Raw genomic sequence first — 23,826 nt, 5'->3', positions numbered from 1 at the left:
TGTTGGATTATTACCAGACTTTAGCTCAGATATATAATGTCTGGGACTGAAGTATATTTTGATGTATGTGGAGAACCCCCCCCCCACCTCTCATGTCACACCTCCTTTGGTCACTGGCCCTGCAAGCAGAACAGGAAGAGAAGCTCCACATCTCACCCCACACGTGTAGAGGGTTTCTCCTGCAAAAAAAAAAACCTCCATACACGCTGCTGAATGCACACACGCCCACAGACAAGAGGAGCTTTATTTGCAAGATGAACTGTTGTAAACCACACAGACGATGCTAAGAGCGAGGCGTGGAGGGCAGACGTCGGAGTGTAGGCGGTAGATTCCTTTACCCACATCCTTCATCTCACTCAAATACGAGGCCTCGATTCATCATCTGCAGATCTGTGTGAAGAGCTCTGATGTTTACCTCAGCAGTTATTAATACACACTAGCTAGGCTGGGCCTGTAGACACAGAGACATGGACAGAAATATCAAGTTTTTTCTTTTTTCTTTGTTTGTTTCTAAGTGATCTGAAATGAAAAAAAATAAATAAGTAGCTTTGAAGCTGATTTTAGAAGATCTCTGCTTTTTTAACACCTGCAGAAATGCAAGGTTTTGCATGAATCTTAGAGTTTCTGAAGCGGTGCAGTAGAATCTCTTCTCTTTCTTGCTTTAGTTTTGCTTCTTCAGAGCACAGACTGATCTGGTTGCAGGTTGGACTTTTTTTCATTTAAATGTTTTGTGTTTGAATATTTTATTTGTGCTTGAAAAAAAATTGAGCGACATCTCAGATAGTTTAGCTTTTCATCCTCTGCCTTGCAAACGCACTATTGCTCCTCAGAATTTGTCTCGTTCAGGTGACAGACCGACACAAAGTGGTGTAAAATTGTGAAAATATTATGTCTTTTTTATTATTTTATTAAAAGCACATCCAAGAAAGTGCAGAATTTTAATTTCAACTTCGCTCCCATCTTCAGATTACACCCTAATAGAAAACAAAGAGAGTCCATCTGTTCATGGAGGAGAAACAGCAGACGTAGTGAAGGAGATTATTTGGGCAGATGAGAGTAACATGTTTTATTGTCACCTGCATATTAATGCATGAAATCAAGGAATCTGTGATCATGCTTATGAAACAGTTTTTCATGGAAACTCTCCATCCAACCTAACTGAGCTTGAGTTATTTTGCAAAGGGGAAAGGAGGGAATTTTCAGTGTCTAATAGAAACGTTTTTCAAAGAGAAAAAGGTTGAATAAAGCTGATAAATCAGGCTGGGCTGAACATTTATTCAGCCCGTATGGCTGAATAATATTGTTCAGAGTTGCTAATAGGCTATAAATATCTCCAATTTCAGTGCAATTATGGTCTGCAGGCTAGTAACGTGTTTTAATGCTTGTTGTTAAAAGCAGCCTTCCACCTAAAGTATTTATTTTAATCATAGGGCAATGTTTTTTTTAAGAAATCTATGTTATTTATTTATTAATTTTTTTTTACCTATTTAGTGTTTAGGTTTTTTGTTTGCAAAGGAAAAAGAAAGGAACCACGCATTAGATTGTCAAATTGCCATAATCATGATGTTCAGTTTTCCTTCTATCGGGCAGCTCTCAACCACTGATATTTTTGGGGGGATTTTTTTTTTTTTTTTTGTCAATAAATTGGGGAATTTTATTTACCACTTTTCTTCTACATTGTGTTGGTCTTTCACAGGAAACCCCACTAAAAACGTTGACGTTTTGGACAAAGTAAAAATAATATCCAATTGTTTGTAGTTTAAATTATCTGCACCATTTAATGGGTTTTTGGTCACTTTAGTCATGTTTGAACTTAAACCTGTTTTCATTTTAATGCCTTGTTTTTTTCTTTAATTTTTATATTGATCTGTGTCAGGTACCTGGGTGAAGTTGCCCACTCAAAGTATTCAAGATGGACAAAAATAAAAAAATCTGGTCATGTTTTCTTATATCACCGATATTTAAAGGCTGTAAACTCTCTGTGCTCTTATATATTCAATATGACAGTCGCACAAGTAAATGAAACCATTTTTGGTTGGAGGTGGGGGATGTTTATGACTTTTGGAGAACATGACGGTGGGCAACTTCACTCAAATATAAAACCTGAAAAACAATTTATTAATACTTCATACTTTAGCATTAGTTTACTTTTATATTCAGGGAGAATTACATTCCACTGTAGCTTGTATTAATAAATAAGGTGATAAATAAACAAAATTAACTTGATATATTTGGGGCATTTTTTTGTGTTTCTCCCACAGGGCAAGAAGAAAAGGAGAAAAAGGGAGAAGCAGCAGGACTCCAATACAGGTAAGCATTTTCATATACACTCTGCAGACAAATGACCAGGGTAACAAGTCCCAGCTGTCAGAGGATGGGGAGAAACTTAAACATGCGTTGGCGCTCTGAGCTGCTGCTCTGCAGCAGGATGTGTGTCTAACGTCAAACCACTCACCCACTCTGCTTTCCATACAACCTGAATTAGAGAGCTTTTAATCCCAGAGTGCGGATGTTAAGTCCTTACTGTTCTGCATTAGTTTTATTCTTGTCCATATAAATAACGTGACTAAAATTATTTAATGAGAGAACGTTCGTTGCAACATGTCTGCTCAGGCTGGTTTGTTTCTTTGCATTTTGCTCTAACAGCTTCAGCACAGCTGCCTTTCTCACAGTGTTTGCTCGGAGTGTTTTCTCTGAGTGACATTAACAGAGCTGCATCTGTGTCTCTTGGTGACTTTGCTGTTTGTCAGTCACATTGTGCTACTAACAGTTTTGGCTTTTTTTTTTCCAAGGTGCTTTTTTTCCTGTCATGAAAAACTTATTTACCTCTTCCTTCTTTTTTTCCCCTGTCAATCTCTAATTTTCCCCCACTTTGTTTTTGCTTCATCCGTTTTTTTTATATGTGTTTTTTTTTTCTTTTTGCTTCCCTCCTCTTTTTATTTTTTTGTGCATGTTTTGCATTGTGCGCTCAGACCCGGGCTCTCCTAAGAAATGCCGAGCTCGCTTCGGCCTCAACCAACAAACGGACTGGTGTGGTCCTTGCAGGTGTGTACCCGACATTCATCCACTTCCATCCAGCCGGGATGCTGCTCCCCCATAGAACGTCCCAGATTCATCTCCCATTTAATCATCTTCTAATGTGCATCACAGTAGTCTGATTGTCTAAGAGGACAGAGCTGTCCTGGAGGTGGTTATCTTCTGTCTCTGATTAGCTGTTCTAATTTGAACTTATGAATAATATTAGGATTTGACATGATTCCCACCTTTGTCCTTAAATGGAAGGAGTTTTTTTGTTTTTATACAGTTTTTAATTGAATTGAAAAGAAAAACCTTGATGCCCTTTTGCAGCAAGACAAAACATGCTGATGACACACATAGATGACACAAAACCTCCTTTAAAGGCAGCTCTGTCTCTGCATGTTGTCTGTCACTAACCTGCTGTTCACAACAAAAAGGCATAACCAAATAATCTTTAACATTGAGAATAAATATTATTACAGCTGATATAGGTTCAGATTAGTATTTACCTTTTTTTTTCTTTTACAAAAATTGTATAATCAGACACGTTTTCTATAAAAGGGTCCTTAATGTGGTTTAGGAGTCCATTGTGAGAGCTGTCAGAGATTGCTGCCCAAATACGGTTTTAATACGGTTTAATACGGTAAACTTCAAAACAGCTCACAGGACAAAGGGATCTACGTTTTTAAAAGCAAAAAAATTAATGAAAATAAGAAACCTAAATCAGGGGGGAGAGAAATCATACAATTCACACAAAACGGGTCAAATGAGAGTAAAATTTGCATTTTAAGAGTTGAGTTTGAAGAAGTGATGTTAAAACATTACAGTTATATTAGAAACAAATGAATTCCTGTTAGAAATGTCCCATTTTAATGTCCCATATCTGCTGTGTTTATAAGATGAAGTCAGGATTGTTATTGGATTGTTTGACGGATCGGATGTTGGAGTTTCATCTTTTAGGATGAAAAAATGCAGCTCTCATGTAACGGCTGAGAAACCATGTGCTGCAGGTTGCTAAACTAAACAAGATGCTTTAATTTGCTCTTCTGTCTATCAGATTATTAGTTAGAAAGAATAGATTGTTGAGGGTCAGAAACCTGGGATGCTAAACAATGTAGGTGCTTAGAATTAGATCTGTAACTGATTTATGTTCATAGTTTCCCATCTTAAATTCCATAAATTGTTTTCCTTTTGTATTTTATTTGGACATTACTTTATTACTCTATATAGTTTGGTATTAGATTGCAGTGAAGGTTGTTGGATTAGAGTCGTGTACATTTCTAGTGCAGCAGCTCCTGTATGTCACATGAAGAGCCGCCTCCTCCTCTGGACGTTTCGCCACAAGTGGGCAACAGGCAAACGTCCCACTTTGTCGCTCTGATGCAAACAGAAGCATCTGCAACAACCTGACACGCAGGAGGTTTGTCAGCTTAGCTTCGTTTTAGTCGCATCGGGCCGTAGAGTATTCCACCGCGGTCCACGGATTGGATGCAGGATTCGGGGAGTCTTGTGCGGTTCTGACATGAAAAGCTTGCCTCCACCACTACTGCACTGTAGCAGCCCCGCCGTCTTCCCCGCTATCACGTCATGGAAATCTGAGTGTGTGTTTCGGTTTGAGAGAACAAAGGGGGCTGAATGTGGTTTTGAGCAAATCCTTATCACCACAGCTTCACACTCTCCCTGCAGCGTTGCATCTCGACAGCTTTCTCATGCCCATCTGCTTTCAACTTTATCCACTCCTGCGATGTGGTGACAAGCAGCTTTTGATGGTGAACTCTGACATTTAGAAATCACTTTCTATTGCAGAGTTCCTCTCTTTCTCTCCCTCTGTCTGTCTAAATTTGGCCCAGCACCTCTCCTTGCGGTCAGGCCTGGTGACTCATATCATATTCTGGTAATGATCATGGGATCCTGTTAGCAGCTTTGATGCTGCACGCCGTGGTATGCAGCTCTCCTTTAAAGTAAAGCATCTCAGAGAGCACGGCAGGTCTCTGTTAGTTCATACATGTTTAGCTGATGGCAGGAAAACACTATCTGTATTACACTAATCAGTGATAACTAAAGTAGTGCCGCTTTTTAGATACTGCTCATAGTTCACCACCTAGACTTTCTGAACTAAATCCATCCTTATTGTGTTTCTAAGATACAATAAAAAAAACTATTAAATGTAATAATTATTGATCATCATGAAGTTGGAAGCATTCTATGACGTAGTATCGGGGCCACAGTGAGGAAAAATAAAATGGGGGAAGACTTTTTTCTCCTTCTACAGTAGTAGCCATTCAAAATTCCCCACTTTCCTTGATGGGCCCTTGGCTGGTCCCCTACAATTCCTTTTTAAACTTCAATCTTTGTACGAAAATATTCTTTCTGTCATGATTTGTGGACATTAAGATCTAAAGAGAAGCGTTATCACTTGTTCAGACCTTATAATTCACTGAAAGGGTGGAGTCAGAGTAAAAAAAATATGCACACCAAGGAGAAGGTCAGTGGCTGGAATTTGGAGGGGATTTTGCTTGGAGCTGCATGCAAGTGGGCTGCCATTTGGCTGGGGTTTGACTGATAAGGCCCATTATGAATGGCTGCTAAGGTACCAAGTCGATGCAACTGGAAGGTGGAGAATAAAGTGGAACTGCTAAAAAAAAAGGCTCCCTTTCAGAGGCTTATTAACATCGCCAAAAGATCAAGCTAATATATGCCATCATTCATGTCCATCTATGTTATTGTCAACTTTATTCGTAAAATTGTTTTCAGCTTCTTTTTTTATTGACAGTCCAACTTTATTCTCAACCCTGGTTTTTCCCTTAGAGCAGGCATCCCCAAAGTCGGTCCTCGAGGGCCAATGTCCTGCAGGTTTTAGAGGTTTCCCTGCTCCAACACAGCTGATTTTAATTGAAAGCTGATTGACAGGCTGTTGCTCAACTTCAGTCGTCATAATCAGCTGTGCTAAAGCAGAGAAACCTCCAAAACCTGCAGGACAGCGGCCCTCGAGGACCGACTTTGAGGATGCCTGCCTTAGAGTGTTTTTTGGGAGCAGCGATGGTTATAAAAGCTGTCAGCTGCTGGGAGGAAGGATCTGTGATAATGCTCCTTTGTGCGTTTTAGACGCACACTACAAAAATGATCTAGAATTTCTTGAATTAAGTGTATTTACTTGAATCTGAGAAGGTAAATGAGATGATTTGCCAATGGAAACAGTATGTTTAATCTTAAATATAATATATAATCAGATAATATACACTTGAAATATGACAATGCAATTGTTTTTTCAAGTTTTAAATGTAAATTGCCTTTTTCCTTTGGCAAAGGATCTCACCTACTCCCTTAATTTATGACAAAATCTTAAGAATCTTACGAACAAAAGACTATTAAGATTTTAATTTTTTATGCACAGAAACTAAGATAGTGGAAGAAAAGTCTTTATATCAAAAATATGTATTTATAATGTGCCTTTGTTCTTTTGGCCTTATTTTGGTGTATCACATAAAGTCCCCATTAGATTCAAACAATCTGCTGAAGGACGTATTTTAAGTGTCTGTGTAATTAAAACATTTTTTCTATATTTTTCTATACTCTACTTTTGTAAAGCTGGACTTCTACCAAAATGTTAACTCAAACAAACCTTCAAGCAGAAATATTGCTGTCAAATCATCATGTTTTGTTCATGAATGCTTGTTTCCATGTTCATTGACCTCATTGTGAATGCTGCACCTTCACTGAAGCCCGCTGACGTCTCCCATCCACACTTTATTCACAGATAACTCTCTCTGACTGTTCCTAGGAGGAAAAAGAAGTGCATTCGCTACCTTCAAGGAGGAGGCTGCCCCAGCCCATCTTCTTCAGATCTAAGTGCTATAGACTCTCCCCCCTCCCCTTCTCCCTCACGCCTCCGCCTCTACCATCAGCAGCCTGCTCCCTCCCCAGGCTGCTCCCCGCCGCCTGTCTCGCCGTCTACTCGCCTCCCCTCACACACGCGCTTGCACACTCGCTTCCCATCAGAGCAGTCTGCCGGTAAGCAGACGGACTTCCGGCAGCCCCCGCTGGACAAACACCTCCCGAACACGCACCTGGAACTGTCCGGCAGGCAGACGCACTGCTCTACGGCGCTGTCTGCTGCCAAAGTGGCAGGACTTTCCCTTAAAGTGCTAACAGAGACTCACTGACCACGAGGATCCGCTGACTTCACCGTCACTGTTCCCCTTTCCTCGGCTTCCTCTAAAGGCATGAAGCTTATTCTGGTCACCTGCCTTCATCTAACAGTTAACAGTCTGGTCAGGTTACTGTAAAAGTCCTCATTCCTATTTTATATCACAGATAAGGCAAAACAGACGGGTCAAATAATAAGATTGATTGGTGAAAATGATGCATTTGACGCATTTCTGATTTAAATCAAGGTTTAAAGGTGGATCAATCAGAGGTACAATACACTCAGCTGTACAAGAACATTCAAATCTGTTGAGCTTTTATTCATGTTTGAACCCTCAGTGATCTTTATTAGTGTTTTATTAAATAACACAACATACGACAGGATGAGGAAATGGAAGAAAAGATGCATGTTTTCCTAGATTTATCTTGTAGAACTCCGTTCTGCTGCCATTACGGTTCTTTAGGATGGGTCTCTAACCTCTGTAGCCATCTAAAAGCTGATAATTCATCCATTTCTTCTTAGACCGCTCCATCAGATCGTATGGAGAGCATCTGTGAAAATCCATTAAGTCTTGCTGGTGACCATCAAATGGCATGAATCTAGACTTTGACTAGGCCATTCTAACACATGAAAATGCTTTGATTTGAACCACCGGGGCGAAGCTCTGAATATGTTTACGTGTGTTTTCACTCCTTTCACATATTTCTGCAAACATTCCTGGTAGTTTTAGGGTGATCTGCAGCGTTTGCTTTCTGCTGCACATAAATGCTCAGGATGTAGACTAGAAGGTAACATGTTGGTCTCATCTGAACACGTCCTTCTGGCTCCACAACTTAAATTGAAGCACATTTTTAATGGGACTTTATAAAGCATTTCTTTAACAAGGGCATTATCCTTATCACTTTTTGATAAGAGGCACGATTGCCCTGTCATCACATCCTCTCACCTACAATGAAGCTCTGCAGCTCCTCCAGAGCCACCATGGTCTCTGATCTGTTTAGGCTGTTTGCCATAACTGGGCAGGTTTACAGTTGTTCCATACTCTTCCATCATCAATGAATTATACCTCAACTGTCAACCAGAAGTGATCCACTGGGTTGTTGAGGATGGTGAGCAAACATATAGTTTCTCTTGTCTTTTGTACTGTCATGAACACTCCTAATAAAGTACTATAAAATATGTAATGTGCCAAAAGGTGTAAAAAGTTTAAGTATGAAGACATCCTCAGGCCCCTGTAATCTTGACTTGCCTCGAAAATCTAGAGATTCAGAGTGGTTTTAACTTTCAGGATAGTTCCCCTTTAGAGTAAATTCACATCAGTTTGTTCATTACTCAAAAAGATCAACTGATAAACTAACAAATGAGATCTTAAAGAACCACCACCTAGTCAAACAGTTAGGGGACAACATGTATGAAGGTAGCCGATTTGTTTTCAGGTAAATTATTTCCCATTTTTATGTCTCATAGCTGTACCTGATCTGTAAACGTGAGAAGAGCTGTAGGCAGTCCAGCTCGATCTCCTGGGAAAACCATGTTTTTAAGCTGCAACTTCGCCATGTGTTGCTGTTTTCAGAGCGGTGAAGCAGACCCCCATTTCACTTCTTTTAGCACTTTTAGGCTTCCAATCTCTGGCTTAAAAAAATTTTTTTTTTTACTTCTTTTTTTTTGGTCTAAGAATCTCAAGTCATTTTATAGGTCATGTTTTTTTGTTAAGATTTGTTTTCTCTTACCTGCAGCTCCATAACTAATCTGTGACCAATGGGTACTATTATATTGCATTGTCTTGTAAAGTTTTATATTATTAAAAAAAAATAACTTTTGTATGTTTTTATGGAATAAAAAGGTAAATTGCTTTAAAAAAATATAGTTTCCAATTTTTTCTAAAAATTAATGTTTTGTCCCTTTTTGTGTACATTTTTTTTGCAGTCCAGTATTTACTGCAGAAGCCTTCAAACTATATTTTGTGTTCTCGTTCTGTGCATGTTTCACATGTAATGTTACATTTCAAGCAAAAGGGGGGATTTTGTATTTTTTATTTTAATGCTTTCTTGCAGCTTCAAACTCAGCTTTTAAACGATGGAATAAATATAGGCTGAGCCTTTGTACTATTCTTCTCCAGCAGATGGAGCCATAGGCATAAAAAAACTGGAAAAAGTCTTTGTACCTTCATGCTTTGAACCCTCTGATGTATTGTTTTTGTTTGATGTTATTAAAAGTGTTTTAAATATCTTGTTTGTGGCTCCTAATTTATGTAATAGAATAGAGAGAAAAATTCAAGAGTTATTTAGACAGAATTCAATATTATCACCTATATACACTACATAACTGGTGACAGGCCAACAGAAAGACCACAGCACATCCATTTGAAAGGCTTTATTATCTCCTTCAGTGTGTTTATCCAGCTTTAAAAAAAACCCAGCATCACAGCTAAGCTAGGAGAGTCAAATTAAATACACAAATGCCTTATGGATTAAAGCTGTGATGGTGTTGACTTCATTTTCCCCAATTAACAAGCTAACAATGCATTTGTACAGGCAAAATAACATTCACCCTTGTTTTTCCGTCGTCAAAATTTTTTTTTACTTTATTTGAATCAAGGAACCTCAAAGTAAATTCTCCAGTAAAAAACAAAAAGCAAACAAAAAAAACAAAAACATCTAGAGCAACTAAAGACAATCTGATAGGAAGGGATTTATTTTTATCCCTTTAAGGGCAAAAACCAACGAAAAACAGGACTGGGTTTTATGCAGATGGACAATAGGAGTGAGTGAAAACAATACTAGGTGTTTTAGCTTTGATTTATTGACACCACACAGGCGATTTAAAAATGGTCATGCTATTAATGGGATACAGAAATGAAGGGAACAAGAGAGCAAGGTGGAATCTGATATCCTTTCAGAGAATATTAACAAGTATGAACAACGCCAGTGCAACCAGTAAGCAGGGACAATCCTTGTCAGTGTGGTAGTGTTGGCAGGATCAGCCGCTTTATTTTTCTTCACACCACTGGTTCTCTTTGCGTACCTGTAGAGAAAAAAAAAAAGTGGTTGAGCTTTTTAAGGCCAATTTATGCTTCTGACGCATAGCCTCTGCAACCGTCAAATCTGTCTTAAAAAAATCCAGACTACACATCGGACGGTCGCAAAACCGCGCAGACCTCAAGCGGAAGTGTGCAGACAAAAAGCAGCTGTGATTGGTCCTTTCCGGCTATCTGTGTGGTCGTCCTTCTCGAATATGTGGTGGGGCACGCCATTTTTAAAAATCCAGCAATAACAACAATGGATACTCTAGATCCATATCTGTGACATCTTCCAGACGCGTCATTGTTGTTTTGGAAAATAAACACTCCCGCCAGCGCAGCCGAAGAAGTTCTTGCGATTTCTCGAATAGAGTTCCTACAGCTTAAGGAAAGTTAAATTTAAGACTTTTTAATGCCACTTGAAATAAAAATTTAAGACCAAATTCAAAAGAAAAACCTGCTTGCGACAACTTAACCCAAAGGTTTCTTTTAACATAAACCACTGCACTGTTTCAAATTTTGAAAAGCTTCCCATACAGGAAGAAAGCTAAAAACACACAAATGACAGATATATTTTGACAATTATTTAAGTGAATTCACAAACTTTGTTTTAGCAGGGAACAAAACAAATCAGTTCTAAAGCCACAACATAACCAGTGCTAAGTCTTTTTTGCAGCTATTTTTCTTTGTATCGTTTTCTTAGTATGTTTGATTTGGTGCTAAGTGGAGGCGTTGCAGAGACAAGGGTGGAACAAAACGGAGAAATACCGCCTGTTTTTCTGTAACTCGATTTTGACGCTTTGTGTTTCGTGCTTCGCATGTGCGACTCCACGGCCTTAATTCCAATCGTTCCGAGCTTGAATCGCTTCTTGCACAAAACACACTGTGCCTCATGTATGTTCCCTGGTTTTAGCCATGGAGAAAACTCTTGGCTGGAGCCAATTTTGGTTTCATATACACTTGCTCATATTTTCCAGACAAAAGGTTAATGGCAAATCTCCCTAATGTCCCGGCCGCAACAACGCTTTTATTGGTTTCTCTATCGGGACGGAACCAATAATGGCGAGCTGTTTTTTTTGTTGTTTTTTTATAAACATTTTTTTTTTCAATTTTAATGTTTTATTTAGATTACAAACATAAATTGTAATAAAAATAATCCTATTTATGAGGTTTTCAAAATTAAGACCTACGAAAGACTAATTTAAGACATTTTAATACTAATTAAGGCCTTAGTTTTATTTTGAAGAATTCAATGCCATTTAAGACTTTTTAAGCACCCGCGGGAACCCTGGCTTTGGCGGGGAACTGCTGTGCGTCCCAAGAAATTCCAGACCGACGGTGCAGAAACATACCAGCAAAACTGGTTCGCAACCAGACCCAGGCGAGATTTGATGTGTGCTCTTGCAGAAGTATAATCCGCCCTTTAGGCACCTCCACTGAACAAAATGATCCATTAAAACAAAAAAGCAAAAAGAAGGATGCAAATAAGTACCTGGGCCTCCTCCTCCTCTGTGAAATCATTTTTGATGTTGAAAGTTTTCCTGATCTCTTCTGGGGTTTTGCCTTTAATCATGTTGGCCACTGTCTTGCAGGTGACATCTAAGAGACCTTTGATGTCCAAGTAGTTGGCGGCCTTTAAAAAAAAAAAAAAAAAAAGGGGAGAAAAAGAGAGGATTAATTAACAAGGGATAGCTCATCAGCAATGGAAATAAGAATGAAAATGAATATCATTTTGAAAAAGTCCAAAGTGGGCAGAGTCTTAAACAGAGTAGCCACCCCCCTTTCCACATTCAAGGTACCACCACACAGGTCTGAGGTCTGATTTAAGCAGTGTTGTAGGATCTGTATTAAACTATTGCATATAACAAAAAATGGCAACAAATCTGATGTTTGAACTGATCCTATTAGCAAATGCCCTCCAGGCAGGATATAACTCAACTCTACAGTAGCCTGAAACGTATTAGCCGGTAAAAACTGAGGGGTGGGGGTCATCACCTTTAGGCAGCGTCAAACATTTGTTGAAAAAGAGCAAACTGGACAAGCAACTGCAGAAGAACTACATCATCTCAATCCTTCCCTTTATCAGTACGATTATTAGAAAAAGCTGAATTTCAGATTTAAACACCTCCCTAAAAATGTGTAGCTGCTTCCAGTCAGGCTACCCTGCTCACCACAATACAGAGACTGCCCTGATGGAGGTGTTCAATGACATCCGTATAAATTCTGAAAGAACCACAGGGCTGGTATTATTGGACCTCAGTGCAGCGTTTTATACTGTTAATCACTTCATTTTATTAGAGAATCTGGAAAACTGGGTTGGCCTCACTTAACTGGTTTAAATCCCACTTAGAGGGCACTATTTTCTTTGGGCCAGTAGGTAATTAACATTAGAGACCACAAATATCACATGTGGGATTCCCCAAGGGTCCATCTTAGGCCCCCTGATTCAAAATCTACAAGTCCCCCCTTAATTCAGATTGTAATTATCAACACAAGTTACCATAACTATGCAGATGACGTACAGCCATGCATTACAATTAGGCCTGCAGCTAACGATTATATTGCAAATCGATTAATCTGCTGATCATTTTTTGGATTAATAATCAGATAGCCCAAAGTTCCTTACAGAAAGTTTTTTTAAGAATCAATTAAAGTGAAACTAAAACTTTTCCACTTGAGGAGTTCTGGATAGAGCACATTGACAGAAGAAATTTCTTTTTATACCTAAAATGCAAAATTATTATTATTATTTTTTTTTAACAATCTGATATAGTTGTAGCTCTAAGTGGGTTGATCTTTCATTTAAGGCACAATTTAGAGCCTCTATACTCCAGTTAACGATTAATCAATCACTAGATTAGTTGATGATTATTTCAATAATCGATTAATCCAATTAATTGTTTCAGCCCTAATTACAATGTGACCTGATGACTACGAATCCATCAAGTGCAAAACAAATGCACAGAAGAACAAATGCACAGAAGAAATCAATGCACAGATGTAACATTTTCTTAAGCCGAATCAAACAACAGAAGAGCATTGAAAGGTTAGCAGACACGTGCTCATATACAAGTCTTAGCGCACTGAAACTTGTATATTACCACAGCTCATACAATGAGAATCCAGCACCTGACCTGTAAAAACACGTTTTTATATATATATATATATATATATATATATATATATATATATATATATATATATATATATATATATATATATATATATATATATATATATATATATTTATTAGGGCTGCAACGACGAATCAATAAAATTGACTTTTAAAAGCGTTGGCAACGAATTTCATCATTTAGTTGTGACGTGCAATTAATGCGTCATCCGCCGCCGTCGTCATCACTGCCACTTGATTGAAGCGAAAGAAAAAAAAAATACGGCAGAGCGAGCCAGCGCCGCAGGTGAGCAAAGGCTGTTTTCAAAAGGCAGAAACGTCAACTGTTCTAATGACCGATACCGCAAATGCAAGCTGCGTCTCAATTCGCAGACAGCCTGCGCTTTGTAAAGTGAAAAAAGTCGTAACATGCAACTTTTGTAAAAATAAATTAACATAACACGGAACCACCACTGTTATGATGCAGCACCTGAAAAGGAAACACGTTGGAGCCTTCGATGGCAGTGAAGAGAGCTCATCAGCAGGGTGAGCGACCATGTTTGTTTCGTTTTAAAGTGGGGAAACGTTACGTTAGTTTCTCAGGTAGCTCATCTGATGCTTTCCTTACCTTGTTAGTAGGTTACAGACAGTGATAAGGTTGGCTACTTATTTTACTTTTAATTTCATTTGAATTAGCTTAAGCAGCGTTTATATTTTCTTTATAAATAAATTAACTTGCAAATTATGAGGGCAAGGCTTTTAAAGTTTAAATCTTCTGGCAAAGATAAAGTAAAGAAGATCCTGCAACTTACGGAAGTAAAGCAGAATAAAATCCAGCAAGATCAGTCAATTAATTATATGCCACATTCCCAGGTAAATATCTGTCTTTGGAGGATGTGTTTTTTAGCACCCCTAGTTCTCTCATTTTTATTCCAAATACAATTTATATTTTGAATCACAGGGCTATTTTTATCTCTGTGGTTAAGTATTTTCTCAAGTAGCAACTTTAACTGCTATACTTTCCTGTCTTAAAAGGCAGAACTCTTCTAGTCTTAAAAAAAAAAACTCATTTGTTGAAATGGGGGACCTATTGTTTGAACCCCTTAGGGGCTTTTAAAAACAAAAATGCGTGTCTTTTTTTGCACTTTATGAAACAAAGTACCCTATATTTTGTGGATGTACAGCTACATTTCTCATGTAAGTTTGCGTAGTTTTAACATGAACATTTATTTTTCATATTGCACCAGTACAGTTAATGAGTAACCTGTACTTGTGTGCTTGTTTCTTCTGTCTAAAATTTTTATTTTGGAATAAAGAGGTTAATATAAAAAATATTCGATTCACGGTTTCTGGTCACGGTTTTCGGTTCGATTCGATACATGTTGATTGTTACACCGAAATCCCATAAAAATTATTAAATTAATGAAAAAATCCCCCCAAAAATAATGGATTGTAATTATTTTAAATGATCCACGGAAACCCTGTATCATTTCCGTATGTTTTGCCTCTTTGAATTTAATCATCTGGCGCAACAGCCAGATGCATGTCTCGGAGCGAGACATGCATCTGGCTGTTGTCAGGTTACATGCTCTCAACTAGGGGTGTAAATAATAATCGTTTTGTATCGATGCATCGATCCAAAAGCCAACGATCCGATGTATCGACACGTCCGCAAGATAATCGATTCATGTTTTTTTTTCCTCCGGTCTATTTTTATCCATTTGCTCCTGGGCGTAATTCTCCCTCCCGTGCTGCGGTGCCGCTAAACCTATTTTGCCCTCCTACCGCGCTTCCTGGTTATACTCTTACAGCAGTTTGTTGCAGCAAGCTTGACACAGACATTTTTAAATTATGCTCAGTATTGAAGCGTGGTCTGAGCTACACACTGTGGGTCTAGAAACGGCCGAGGCGATGAGGAAGTGGGGACGAGTTTAGTACGACGGCGGAGGGACATGAGGGCCAAAAAGAGCGGAGATTCAGCTGGAAAAAGGGTCCCAGAGTTCTTGCGCACCTCGCTCTTCTAGCGGGTCAAACTTCACGAGTTGTTTTCCGCAATTTCGGTCATAAAAACAAAACAAGCCCGCCTCCTGTCTGGTGCACTGTTTGCGGTCAGCTACAATCTGGGAGAGAGGTGCAGCGGAGCGTCTCTCAAGGGGGCGGTGCCGTCAACACTCTGAAGCCTTCTTCTTCTTCTTTTTTTTAATGGCGGTTGGCAAACAACTTATAGGCGCATTACCGCCACCTTCCAGAATGGAGTATGGACCAGAAAAACGATTATATTCTCCCTAAAATACCCGTTCTTAGAAAATTAAAAATACTACCAAAAACTACATCCCCAGATGACCTTTGAAACAATTCCCTTATATCTAGTTTATTTTTATTCCTGTCTAACTCTCTAAGCAACATCTCTCTTTCCTGAGTAAATTTATTACATTCTAAAAAAATATGTTGGACAGTTTCTCTGGAGCCGAGGTATTGCATTGAACTCATTACACTGATATTGTGCAGTATTTTTGCAGTATTTTTTGATGCAACTTTTCTACTTCTGTTATTTGCTGTTGTTTCTAAAGAAAATGCATAATGATATTACAGCTTTCATTGATTTATTTCAAACTTGAAACTTTGTTTAGCCTGTAAGGTGTAAAAAAAATAATAATAAAAAATAAAAATAAAAACAATTAATCGAATCGAATCGTGGCGTATTCTTGAGTATCGAAAATAATCGAATCGTTGGGTCAGGAAATCGATACTGAATCGAATCGCCATGATGGGTGTGATTTACACCCCTACTCTCTACCATCTCCAAGGAACTCAGAGGGGAGCAGACGGGAGCCACAGTGGGGGCTGTAGGCTTTGCTTTGAGCAGCCGGTCTGGAGCGCAGCGGGGGTTGCTGACGGAGTATGAGGGATTTCGGGGTTAGCATGACATGTTGCTGTTAGCATAAACAAAACGTGTTGCACAATGCTTGCACACTGTTGCACTTTTATCCACAAGTTTCTTTCCGCCGTCATCATAGGTCACTCTAAATGCAAAGCGGTCCCATACAGCAGACCTATAAAGTGCTGCTGGCGCATCTTCCAACTCCAGTTCTTTCCCACTCACCAATCCGACACAGTTCTCCACAACAACTGATTTTTTTCCCTGCTACACCCGGCTAAGCTGCTTCGCTTCTTCTTCTTCTTCTTGTTTACTACTGGCGGTTGGCTTTGGTCGCAGTACCGCCACCTTCTGCTCTGGAGTGTAATCACTTCCTCAATGAGAGAAAGGAGCAGCGCATGAACCGAACGAAACACAAGCGAACCGAACCGAGACAGTCGAACCGAACGATTCTGACGGTTTTCATAAATCGTCCCATCCCTAATATATATATTAGTGCTGTCAAAATTATCGCGTTATTATCACGTTAACGCGAGGCCATTTTAATGGCGATAATTTTTTTAACGTGAGATTAACGCTATGTGGTTTTATGGTACAATTTTCAAAGTACATCCCGCTGCAGCCTGCGGGAAGGCGGGGCTATTTTCCCCCAGTCTATGCATTTTCCGTAGGCTTCAAGAGCGGAGTTCCTCAAGGGAAAAAGACGCTCATACACTGGGTGGCGCTAGTGCCTTTTCTTTAAGCCCCACCACCAACAAACAAGTTGAGTGTCTGGTAACTAGTAGCAACCTGAAATATGCTGAGAAAACAGATTACTGAGGTGAAATGGAATCTGCTACGGCACTCTTGCTGTCTGTGTATGCCACAGGTCAGTATCGTGTGTGTGTGTGGGTGGGTGAGTGGGTGTGGTGTGTTCTCATTTTTGTTAAGAGGCTGAAAAGTAACTTTCTAGAGCATAGACTACCTCCATCTAGTGATGTCGGTCTATTGATTTTGATGTATTGATTGAAAATTGTTCATTATTACCTTGGTTAATTGACATCTAATGTTAACTGTACTACATTTTATAGAAGTAGGGTAAAATGCTTGTCTTTGTTCAAAAGACTGTATTAACTGTAAAGACTGTCTTTTACATCAGCCTGTTTTCAGGGCCTTTTTTTTTGGCTACATATTTGTTATTTTTTGCTACATGCCTCCCCATCTTCTTGCCATATGTTTCTATGGCATAAATCGGTGTCTGTGACCTGTTTTCATAAAAAAAAAAAAGAACATTGGCACAAACCTAGCCTGTATGTATTTTTTGTATGTCATCGAGAGTATTTAAATGATTTTCAATCAGAAAAAAAATGTGTGATTAAAATGCGATTAAAAAAATGTAATCGATTGAGAGCACTAATATATATATATATATATATCATAATCCAGTCAGTGATAGAGCTTTCATTTCTTTATCAACACAGCAACATCTGAAAACATTTCAACCTTCCTTGGGTGTGTTATTGTAAACAAGTGGAAGGGTGAGGGGATCATAAAGCTCATGTGTCTCTTTGGGAAACCTCAGCGATGAACCAATACCCATTTCCCAATGTCTCTGTCGCCTAGTGCTTAGGTTACATCTTACATGATCTGCCTGCTCACCAAATCAATGTAGGTGCCAGAAGAAAACTTATTAAACTCTAAAACCCACACAGGCCACAGGATCCACACAGGGAGAAACGGTTCACATGAATCCCACACTCCAAATAGGAAACATATCATTTTACAGGCGGATTCAGTAATCCAATAAGGGCATAGCATGCAGTAGTTAAATAGAAGGACTGATTTAGTTTAGATTTACACTGAAAGTGCCTTTTTGTTTACCAGAATGAGTTCAAACAAGGTGCCTTGGTCCACTTTGAGGAACTCCTGGTCCCAGACAGGAATGTCATCCGTCCTCTTCTCCTTGTTTTCGTCGTCCTCAGGAGGAGGGGGATCATCTTTGTGATGGGTACACCACTGAATCACCTGAAGGAAAAACCGAAAAGGCACATTTTAGGGAATCTAGCCATTTACATGCTGGAGATTTGCTTTTAGAGATGAAAAAAAGAAAATCACTAGTGATGCTGAAAATACACTCTGAAAACATCTGTCAGAATAAAGACACATTAGCTTTAGTGATCCGCTGTTCTGTTCCAGGTATGACCATCATCGGTACAGTTTACTCCCTTCAGCAGCGAGAATGTTACCCTGGCATATAAAGTTTGAAGAATGTCGACATGACGTAACACAACTGCCAACAATTAATGGATTCTTAACGCTACTTTTGCACACAGATATTGAGATGTGTATATTTTCCAAGAGGCGTGTTGCTATCCTCAACACCCTAACAATCCCCGTAACTCAAAGGCTCAAGTTAATCATGAACTTAAAAAGCCCCATGTTTTGGAACCTGGAAGCTATTTTTATCTTCCTTACTTATGAGCAGTGGTCCAACAAGCTGACAATGCAGATAGTTTGGAGACATCACAAGTAGGTTAGACCTACTGTACATCAGAGCAATTGACTTAAAACTAAACAAGTTAATAAAAAAACAACAGCAAAATTACTTCTAAATTGAGTGATTTTACTGAAACAAAAACGTAGAAACCACAAAGGATCGCCTGACCCCAATATCTGGCAAATTACACACAGGATTATGCATTTTATTCTGCATGCCAACAGTAAATCTGACCACTTGGATGGAAATTTGCATTGTTTAACATTTTATTTGCTTTAACTTCTTATTTCCAATTCTCCCTTACTTTTAATGTGTGTTTGGTGTCCGTTAGCTGGTTTGGTTTAGTTCTTATTTTCTGAAAATGCTTCATTTCATCTATAGTTGTAGTCTTTTATGTAATACGATTTGTAGCTCTTATTACAATTAAAGTTGTTTTTTGGTTTTTGCAAGGTCATTGGCCATGAGTACCCCTCTCATCAAAACTATTGAGGATTGTCCGACAATCGTCTGGGCAACTTCCTTATAGTCCCATTTAAACCTGATGAATTGGGAACAAAATACAGAACAAAAAATATAATCAGAACAATTTAATTAGTTTTACTTGGTTTTCATCAAGTTACCTGAGCTGTGTGGAATAGCAGCTGATACCAGGCTGTTCTCTACATACAGGTGCTGGTCATAAAATTAGAATATCATGAAAAAGTAGATTGATTTCAGTAATTCCATTTAAAAAGTGAAACTTGTATATTATATTCATACATTACATACAAACTCATATATTTCAGATGTTTATTTTGTTTAATTTTGATGATTACAAATGACAACAAATGAAAATCTCAAATTCATCATATCAGAAAATTAGAATATTACTGAAGACCAATAAAAACAAAGGATTTATAGAAATGTTGGCCAACTGAAAAGTATGAACATGAAAAGTATGAGCATGTACAGCACTCAGTATTTAGTTGGGCCTCCTTTGGCCTGTATTACTGCAGCAATGCGGCGTGGCATGGAGTCGATCAGTCTGTGGCACTGCTCAGGTGTTATGATAGCCCAGGTTGCTCGAATAGTGGCTTTTAGCTCTTCTGAATTTTGGGTCTGGTGTATTGCATCTTCTTCTTCACAATACCCCATAGATTTTCTATGGGGTTAAGGTCAGGAGAGTTTGCTGGCCAATTAAGAACAGGGATACCATGGTCCTTCAACCAGGTACTGGTAGCTTTGGCACTGTGTGCAGGTGCCAAGTCCTGTTGGAAAATGAAATCTGCATCTCCAAAAAGTTGGTCAGCTGCAGGAAGCATGAAGTGCTCTAAAACTTCCTGGTATGTGGCTGCGTTGACCCTGGACCTCAGAAAACACAATGGACCAACACCAGCAGATGACATGGCACCCCAAACCATCACTGACTGTGGAAACTTTACACTGGACTTCAAGCAACGTGGATGAAGTGCCTCTCTTCTTTTCCTCCAGACTCTGGGACCTTGATTTCCAAAGGAAATGCAAAATTTACTTTCATCAGAGAACATGACTTTGGACCACTCACCAGCAGTCCAGTCCTGTTTCTCTTTAGCCCAGGCAAGACGCTTCTGACGCTGTCTGTGGTTCAAGAGTGGCTTGACACAAGGAATGCGACAGCAGAAACCCATGTCTTTCATACGTCTGTGTGTGGTGGTTCTTGAAGCACTCACTCCAGCTGCAGTCCACTCTTTGTGAATCTCCCCCACATTTTTGAATGGGTTTTGTTTCACAATCCTCTCCAGGGTGCGGTTATCTCTCTTGCTTGTACACTTTTTTCGACCACATCTTTTCCTTCCCTTCGCCTCTCTATTAATGTGCTTGGACACTGAGCTCTGTGAACAGCCAGCCTCTTTAGCGATGACCTTCTGTGTCTTGCCCTCCTTGTGCAAGGTGTCGATGGTCGTCTTTTGGGCAACTGTCAAGTCAGCAGTCTTCCCCATGATTGTGTAGCCTATAGAACTAGACTGAAAGACCATTTAAAGGCTTTTGCAGGTGGTTTGAGTTAATTAGCTGATTAGAGTGTGGCACCAGGGGCCATCAATTTTGAACCTTTTCCCAATATTCTAATTTTCTGATATGATGAATTTGAGATTTTCATTTGTTGTCATTTGTAATCATCAAAATTAAACAAAATAAACATCTGAAATATATGAGTTTGTATGTAATGTATGAATATAATATACAAGTTTCACTTTTTAAATGGAATTACTGAAATCAATCTACTTTTTCATGATATTCTAATTTTATGACCAGCACCTGTACAGTCTGTTCATCTGCTTGGTTTGGATTTGTGTCACAACTTATTTTTGGTTGATAAAAGCTTGTTTAATGTTTCATTTGGATCGGCAGAAAGCAGAACAGTTCGCAGCCCTATTTTATAATTGGGGTAGGAGTACCCCCGGTTGAATCACTGTTGTAGATAACGATAACCATGCTTTGGCATCAATAGTTGATAGAGGTCTTAGATAGAGAACAGATGAAAGCTCAAAAGCAGTAAAGGGAATGTTCTGATGACAGTAAAAACAAAGCCAACTGAGCACTGTGTGTTACAGATATCGTAACTGGATCACCCAACGGACATCTTGCCATCAACCCCGGAAATCCTAATATCCCACAGCACTAATTTAAGGTGAGCATCGAGGACAGAATAGTGTATGTTTGCTACCTTCTTAAGGATAGCAGCATTCACATTAGGGAGGGGAACGGGGTCGTCATCTCCTTCGTCGTCCATTCCTAAATCTGTAAAAGTTAAACCAGAGTTTAGCTCACATCTCCAAAACATTCAGCATAATCCGAGTAGATCTTTCAGCTGTACTCATGAGGAAAAAAACTAAATGAGAAATATATTTTCTGTCAATAACAGAAATGAAAAAAAGATTTGTGGTTATTTAAATGCATCACCTTCTAACATGGTCTTGATGGTGACGGACTGTTTAGCTATCTCAACGTCCACCTCAAAGATTTCCCCATCAGAGCTCTGCAGTTTTATCGTGGGCATTTCCTGAAATAGAATACAAGGTTGAGGAGTTAACATATGTTCAAGTAAAACATTTCCCTTTACACAATTGTACTTGTCAGGTTTAATTTTTACTTAAATACAAAAATATCTAATACGTTGTTTTTAAAATTCTCCCTCTAAAAGCTTATGAAGGACATGTTTTTTTTTTTTTTTTTTTTTTACATGATCTACCATTACTTAGGGAGATTATGTTTTGAAGAATTAACTCCTTAAATTTACTGACTCAAATACACTTGGGCTTTTTAACTCCAAAAACAAAAATATTATTGTCTCTAATATCTTTTCAACCTATTGGACATCAAATGTAAAGCTAATTTTCCACAATATGAGGGAAATTATTTTTGCAGCATTCTAAAAAAAAATATATATGTTATCAAATCCAATTCCAATAGATGTTATGTTATAAAATGCAAAGAAGGTTATATTTTGTTCTTTCAAGTGACAAAAATAATCTAAAAAAAAAAATAAACTTCACCTTTTAGCTAAGCAAATTCTTACATTTTCATTTCCACCACTCAAGAGCTGAAAGTTTAATTTCAACAACAAAAAAAGTGTCAATTTAAATGTTCTGTTTGAGTCAACCACTTTCTAAATGATAAAGTAAATAGAAAGTCATCAATTAACCCAAAACTATGGATACTGATATGCTGTTACTGTCTTATTAACCAACATTATATCTGCACCACTTGAATCCTTGTTTTAAAATTAGCTTATTTCACTCCATTACAGTTTTCAATACTTTCTTTTGGTTCATTTAAATGTTCATCCTCACCAATTTAACTATAATAAAGCCATCCCCACACATTCAGTGGAAAACAAGCGCTAGCTGCTGGCTAGCAAACATCAAGCTAATTTTTAATAAAACTAAAAACAAAACCCGTTGACATCGTCTCATTATCGTCTCTATGATAAATTTATTTAACTAATGTTAATAATAATAATAAAGATGTGAAACTGTATACATAATCTGAGTGTAACTGCGGGGTTATTGTTGTAAACTACATTAGCTCGTTAGCCAATCACTCGTGCTAACGCACCATAGCGAAACAACGGAAATGCTAAAGCATTAGCATGTTTACGGATTAATGCTTTGGAAGAATAAATCCAACGTTTATCCAACGACAAAATTCCAAACGCATTCCAAACATAACTAATACTTGGATGATGTTCAAACAGTCTGCTACACAGGTAGCTAACGTGTTATTTAGAAATTACATTAGCGACTTGTGAGGCCTCTAACCACCAGACCGAAGCGTTTTGTTTAAAGAAAAACAAGGCGTTTTAATCAAGCATAAACCTGTATAACCACCATTTATACATTAAAAACTACGTACCGTTAATATTCAGAGAGAAACCAAACTGTGAATGTCTACCAAACTCCGTAGAAAAGGCCTGAAAGGTGTGTTGGTAGCTGCGGCGGCTGAAAGTCTGAGGATGAACCTGCTGGAAGCGTCCTGCTGGCGGCGGCTGTCAGAGCAGAGGAAGGGGCGGAGCTTATGCAGACCACAATCAACCTTTCTGCTGCACAACTACCTGCTGAAATGTTTGCATTTAATATCATCCTATCCATTTGTTTCCCTATTGGTACGGAAGAGGATTAGGGCCACTGAAAAAATAAAAAAGAAAGTCAACTAATTTTAAAATATTATTTCAGTAATAATATGGAAAACAGTCAGAATTCTGATTTGAATCTCAGAATTCTGACTTTTTTCTCAGAATTCTGACTTTAATCTCAGAATTCTGACTGTTTTTCTTAGAAATCTGACTTTAATCTCAGAATTCTGACTTTAATATCAGAATTCTGACTTTAATATCAGAATTCTGACTTTAATCACAGAATTCTGACTTTAATCATAGAATCATGACTTTTTCTCAGAATTCTGCTCCCAGAGTTATTTTGTACTAGTTCTTACTAGTACAAATTTAATTCCAGGTTACTTATTTCTACTGGTAGTAAAGTAATTAGTGATGTCTAAAATACAATTCTGAGTAGGAACATTGTTATTGTGTCTAGATAGAATGTTTCAGTGCTATCTATAATAGAAATGTGAATAGTCAGCCTGCTTATTTTATGTTAAAACTGAGCCTCATCATCCTTTTGCAAGTATCTAAAACTGCATTTTGGATAGACATTATTAA

At 38.4% G+C, this 23,826-nt stretch overlaps 2 protein-coding genes across 9 annotated transcripts in view; one reads left to right on the top strand and one right to left on the bottom strand.

Annotated features, from left to right (window-relative positions):
• tcf7 (transcription factor 7) overlaps positions 1-7,414 on the top strand; it is a 79,415-nt gene extending 72,001 nt beyond the window's left edge. For all 8 annotated transcript variants that reach the window (XM_038307237.1, XM_038307235.1, XM_038307236.1 and 5 more), the window contains 3 exons: positions 2,262-2,310; positions 2,973-3,045; positions 6,800-7,414. In XM_038307237.1, the coding sequence (XP_038163165.1) occupies positions 2,262-2,310; positions 2,973-3,045; positions 6,800-7,181 (504 nt within the window). In that variant the 3' untranslated portion in view covers positions 7,182-7,414. The remainder of the gene's footprint in view (positions 1-2,261; positions 2,311-2,972; positions 3,046-6,799) is intronic.
• Positions 7,415-9,523: 2,109 nt separating this feature from the next.
• Positions 9,524-23,179, bottom strand: skp1 (S-phase kinase-associated protein 1). Its single transcript, XM_038307251.1, has 6 exons — positions 23,022-23,179; positions 21,570-21,669; positions 21,334-21,407; positions 18,035-18,178; positions 11,677-11,817; positions 9,524-10,189 (listed from the first exon to the last, which is right to left on the bottom strand). Exons 2-6 carry the CDS (start codon positions 21,664-21,666, stop codon positions 10,154-10,156), a joined length of 492 nt encoding a protein of 163 aa, XP_038163179.1. The 5' UTR covers positions 21,667-21,669; positions 23,022-23,179; the 3' UTR covers positions 9,524-10,153.
• Positions 23,180-23,826: the final 647 nt, after the last annotated feature.

This window comes from Cyprinodon tularosa, unplaced genomic scaffold (assembly GCF_016077235.1).
Source record: "Cyprinodon tularosa strain WSP-4 unplaced genomic scaffold, ASM1607723v1 ctg605, whole genome shotgun sequence".
NCBI classification, from domain to species: Eukaryota; Metazoa; Chordata; class Actinopteri; order Cyprinodontiformes; family Cyprinodontidae; genus Cyprinodon; species Cyprinodon tularosa.
This window is presented reverse-complemented; position numbering and strand designations above follow the sequence as displayed.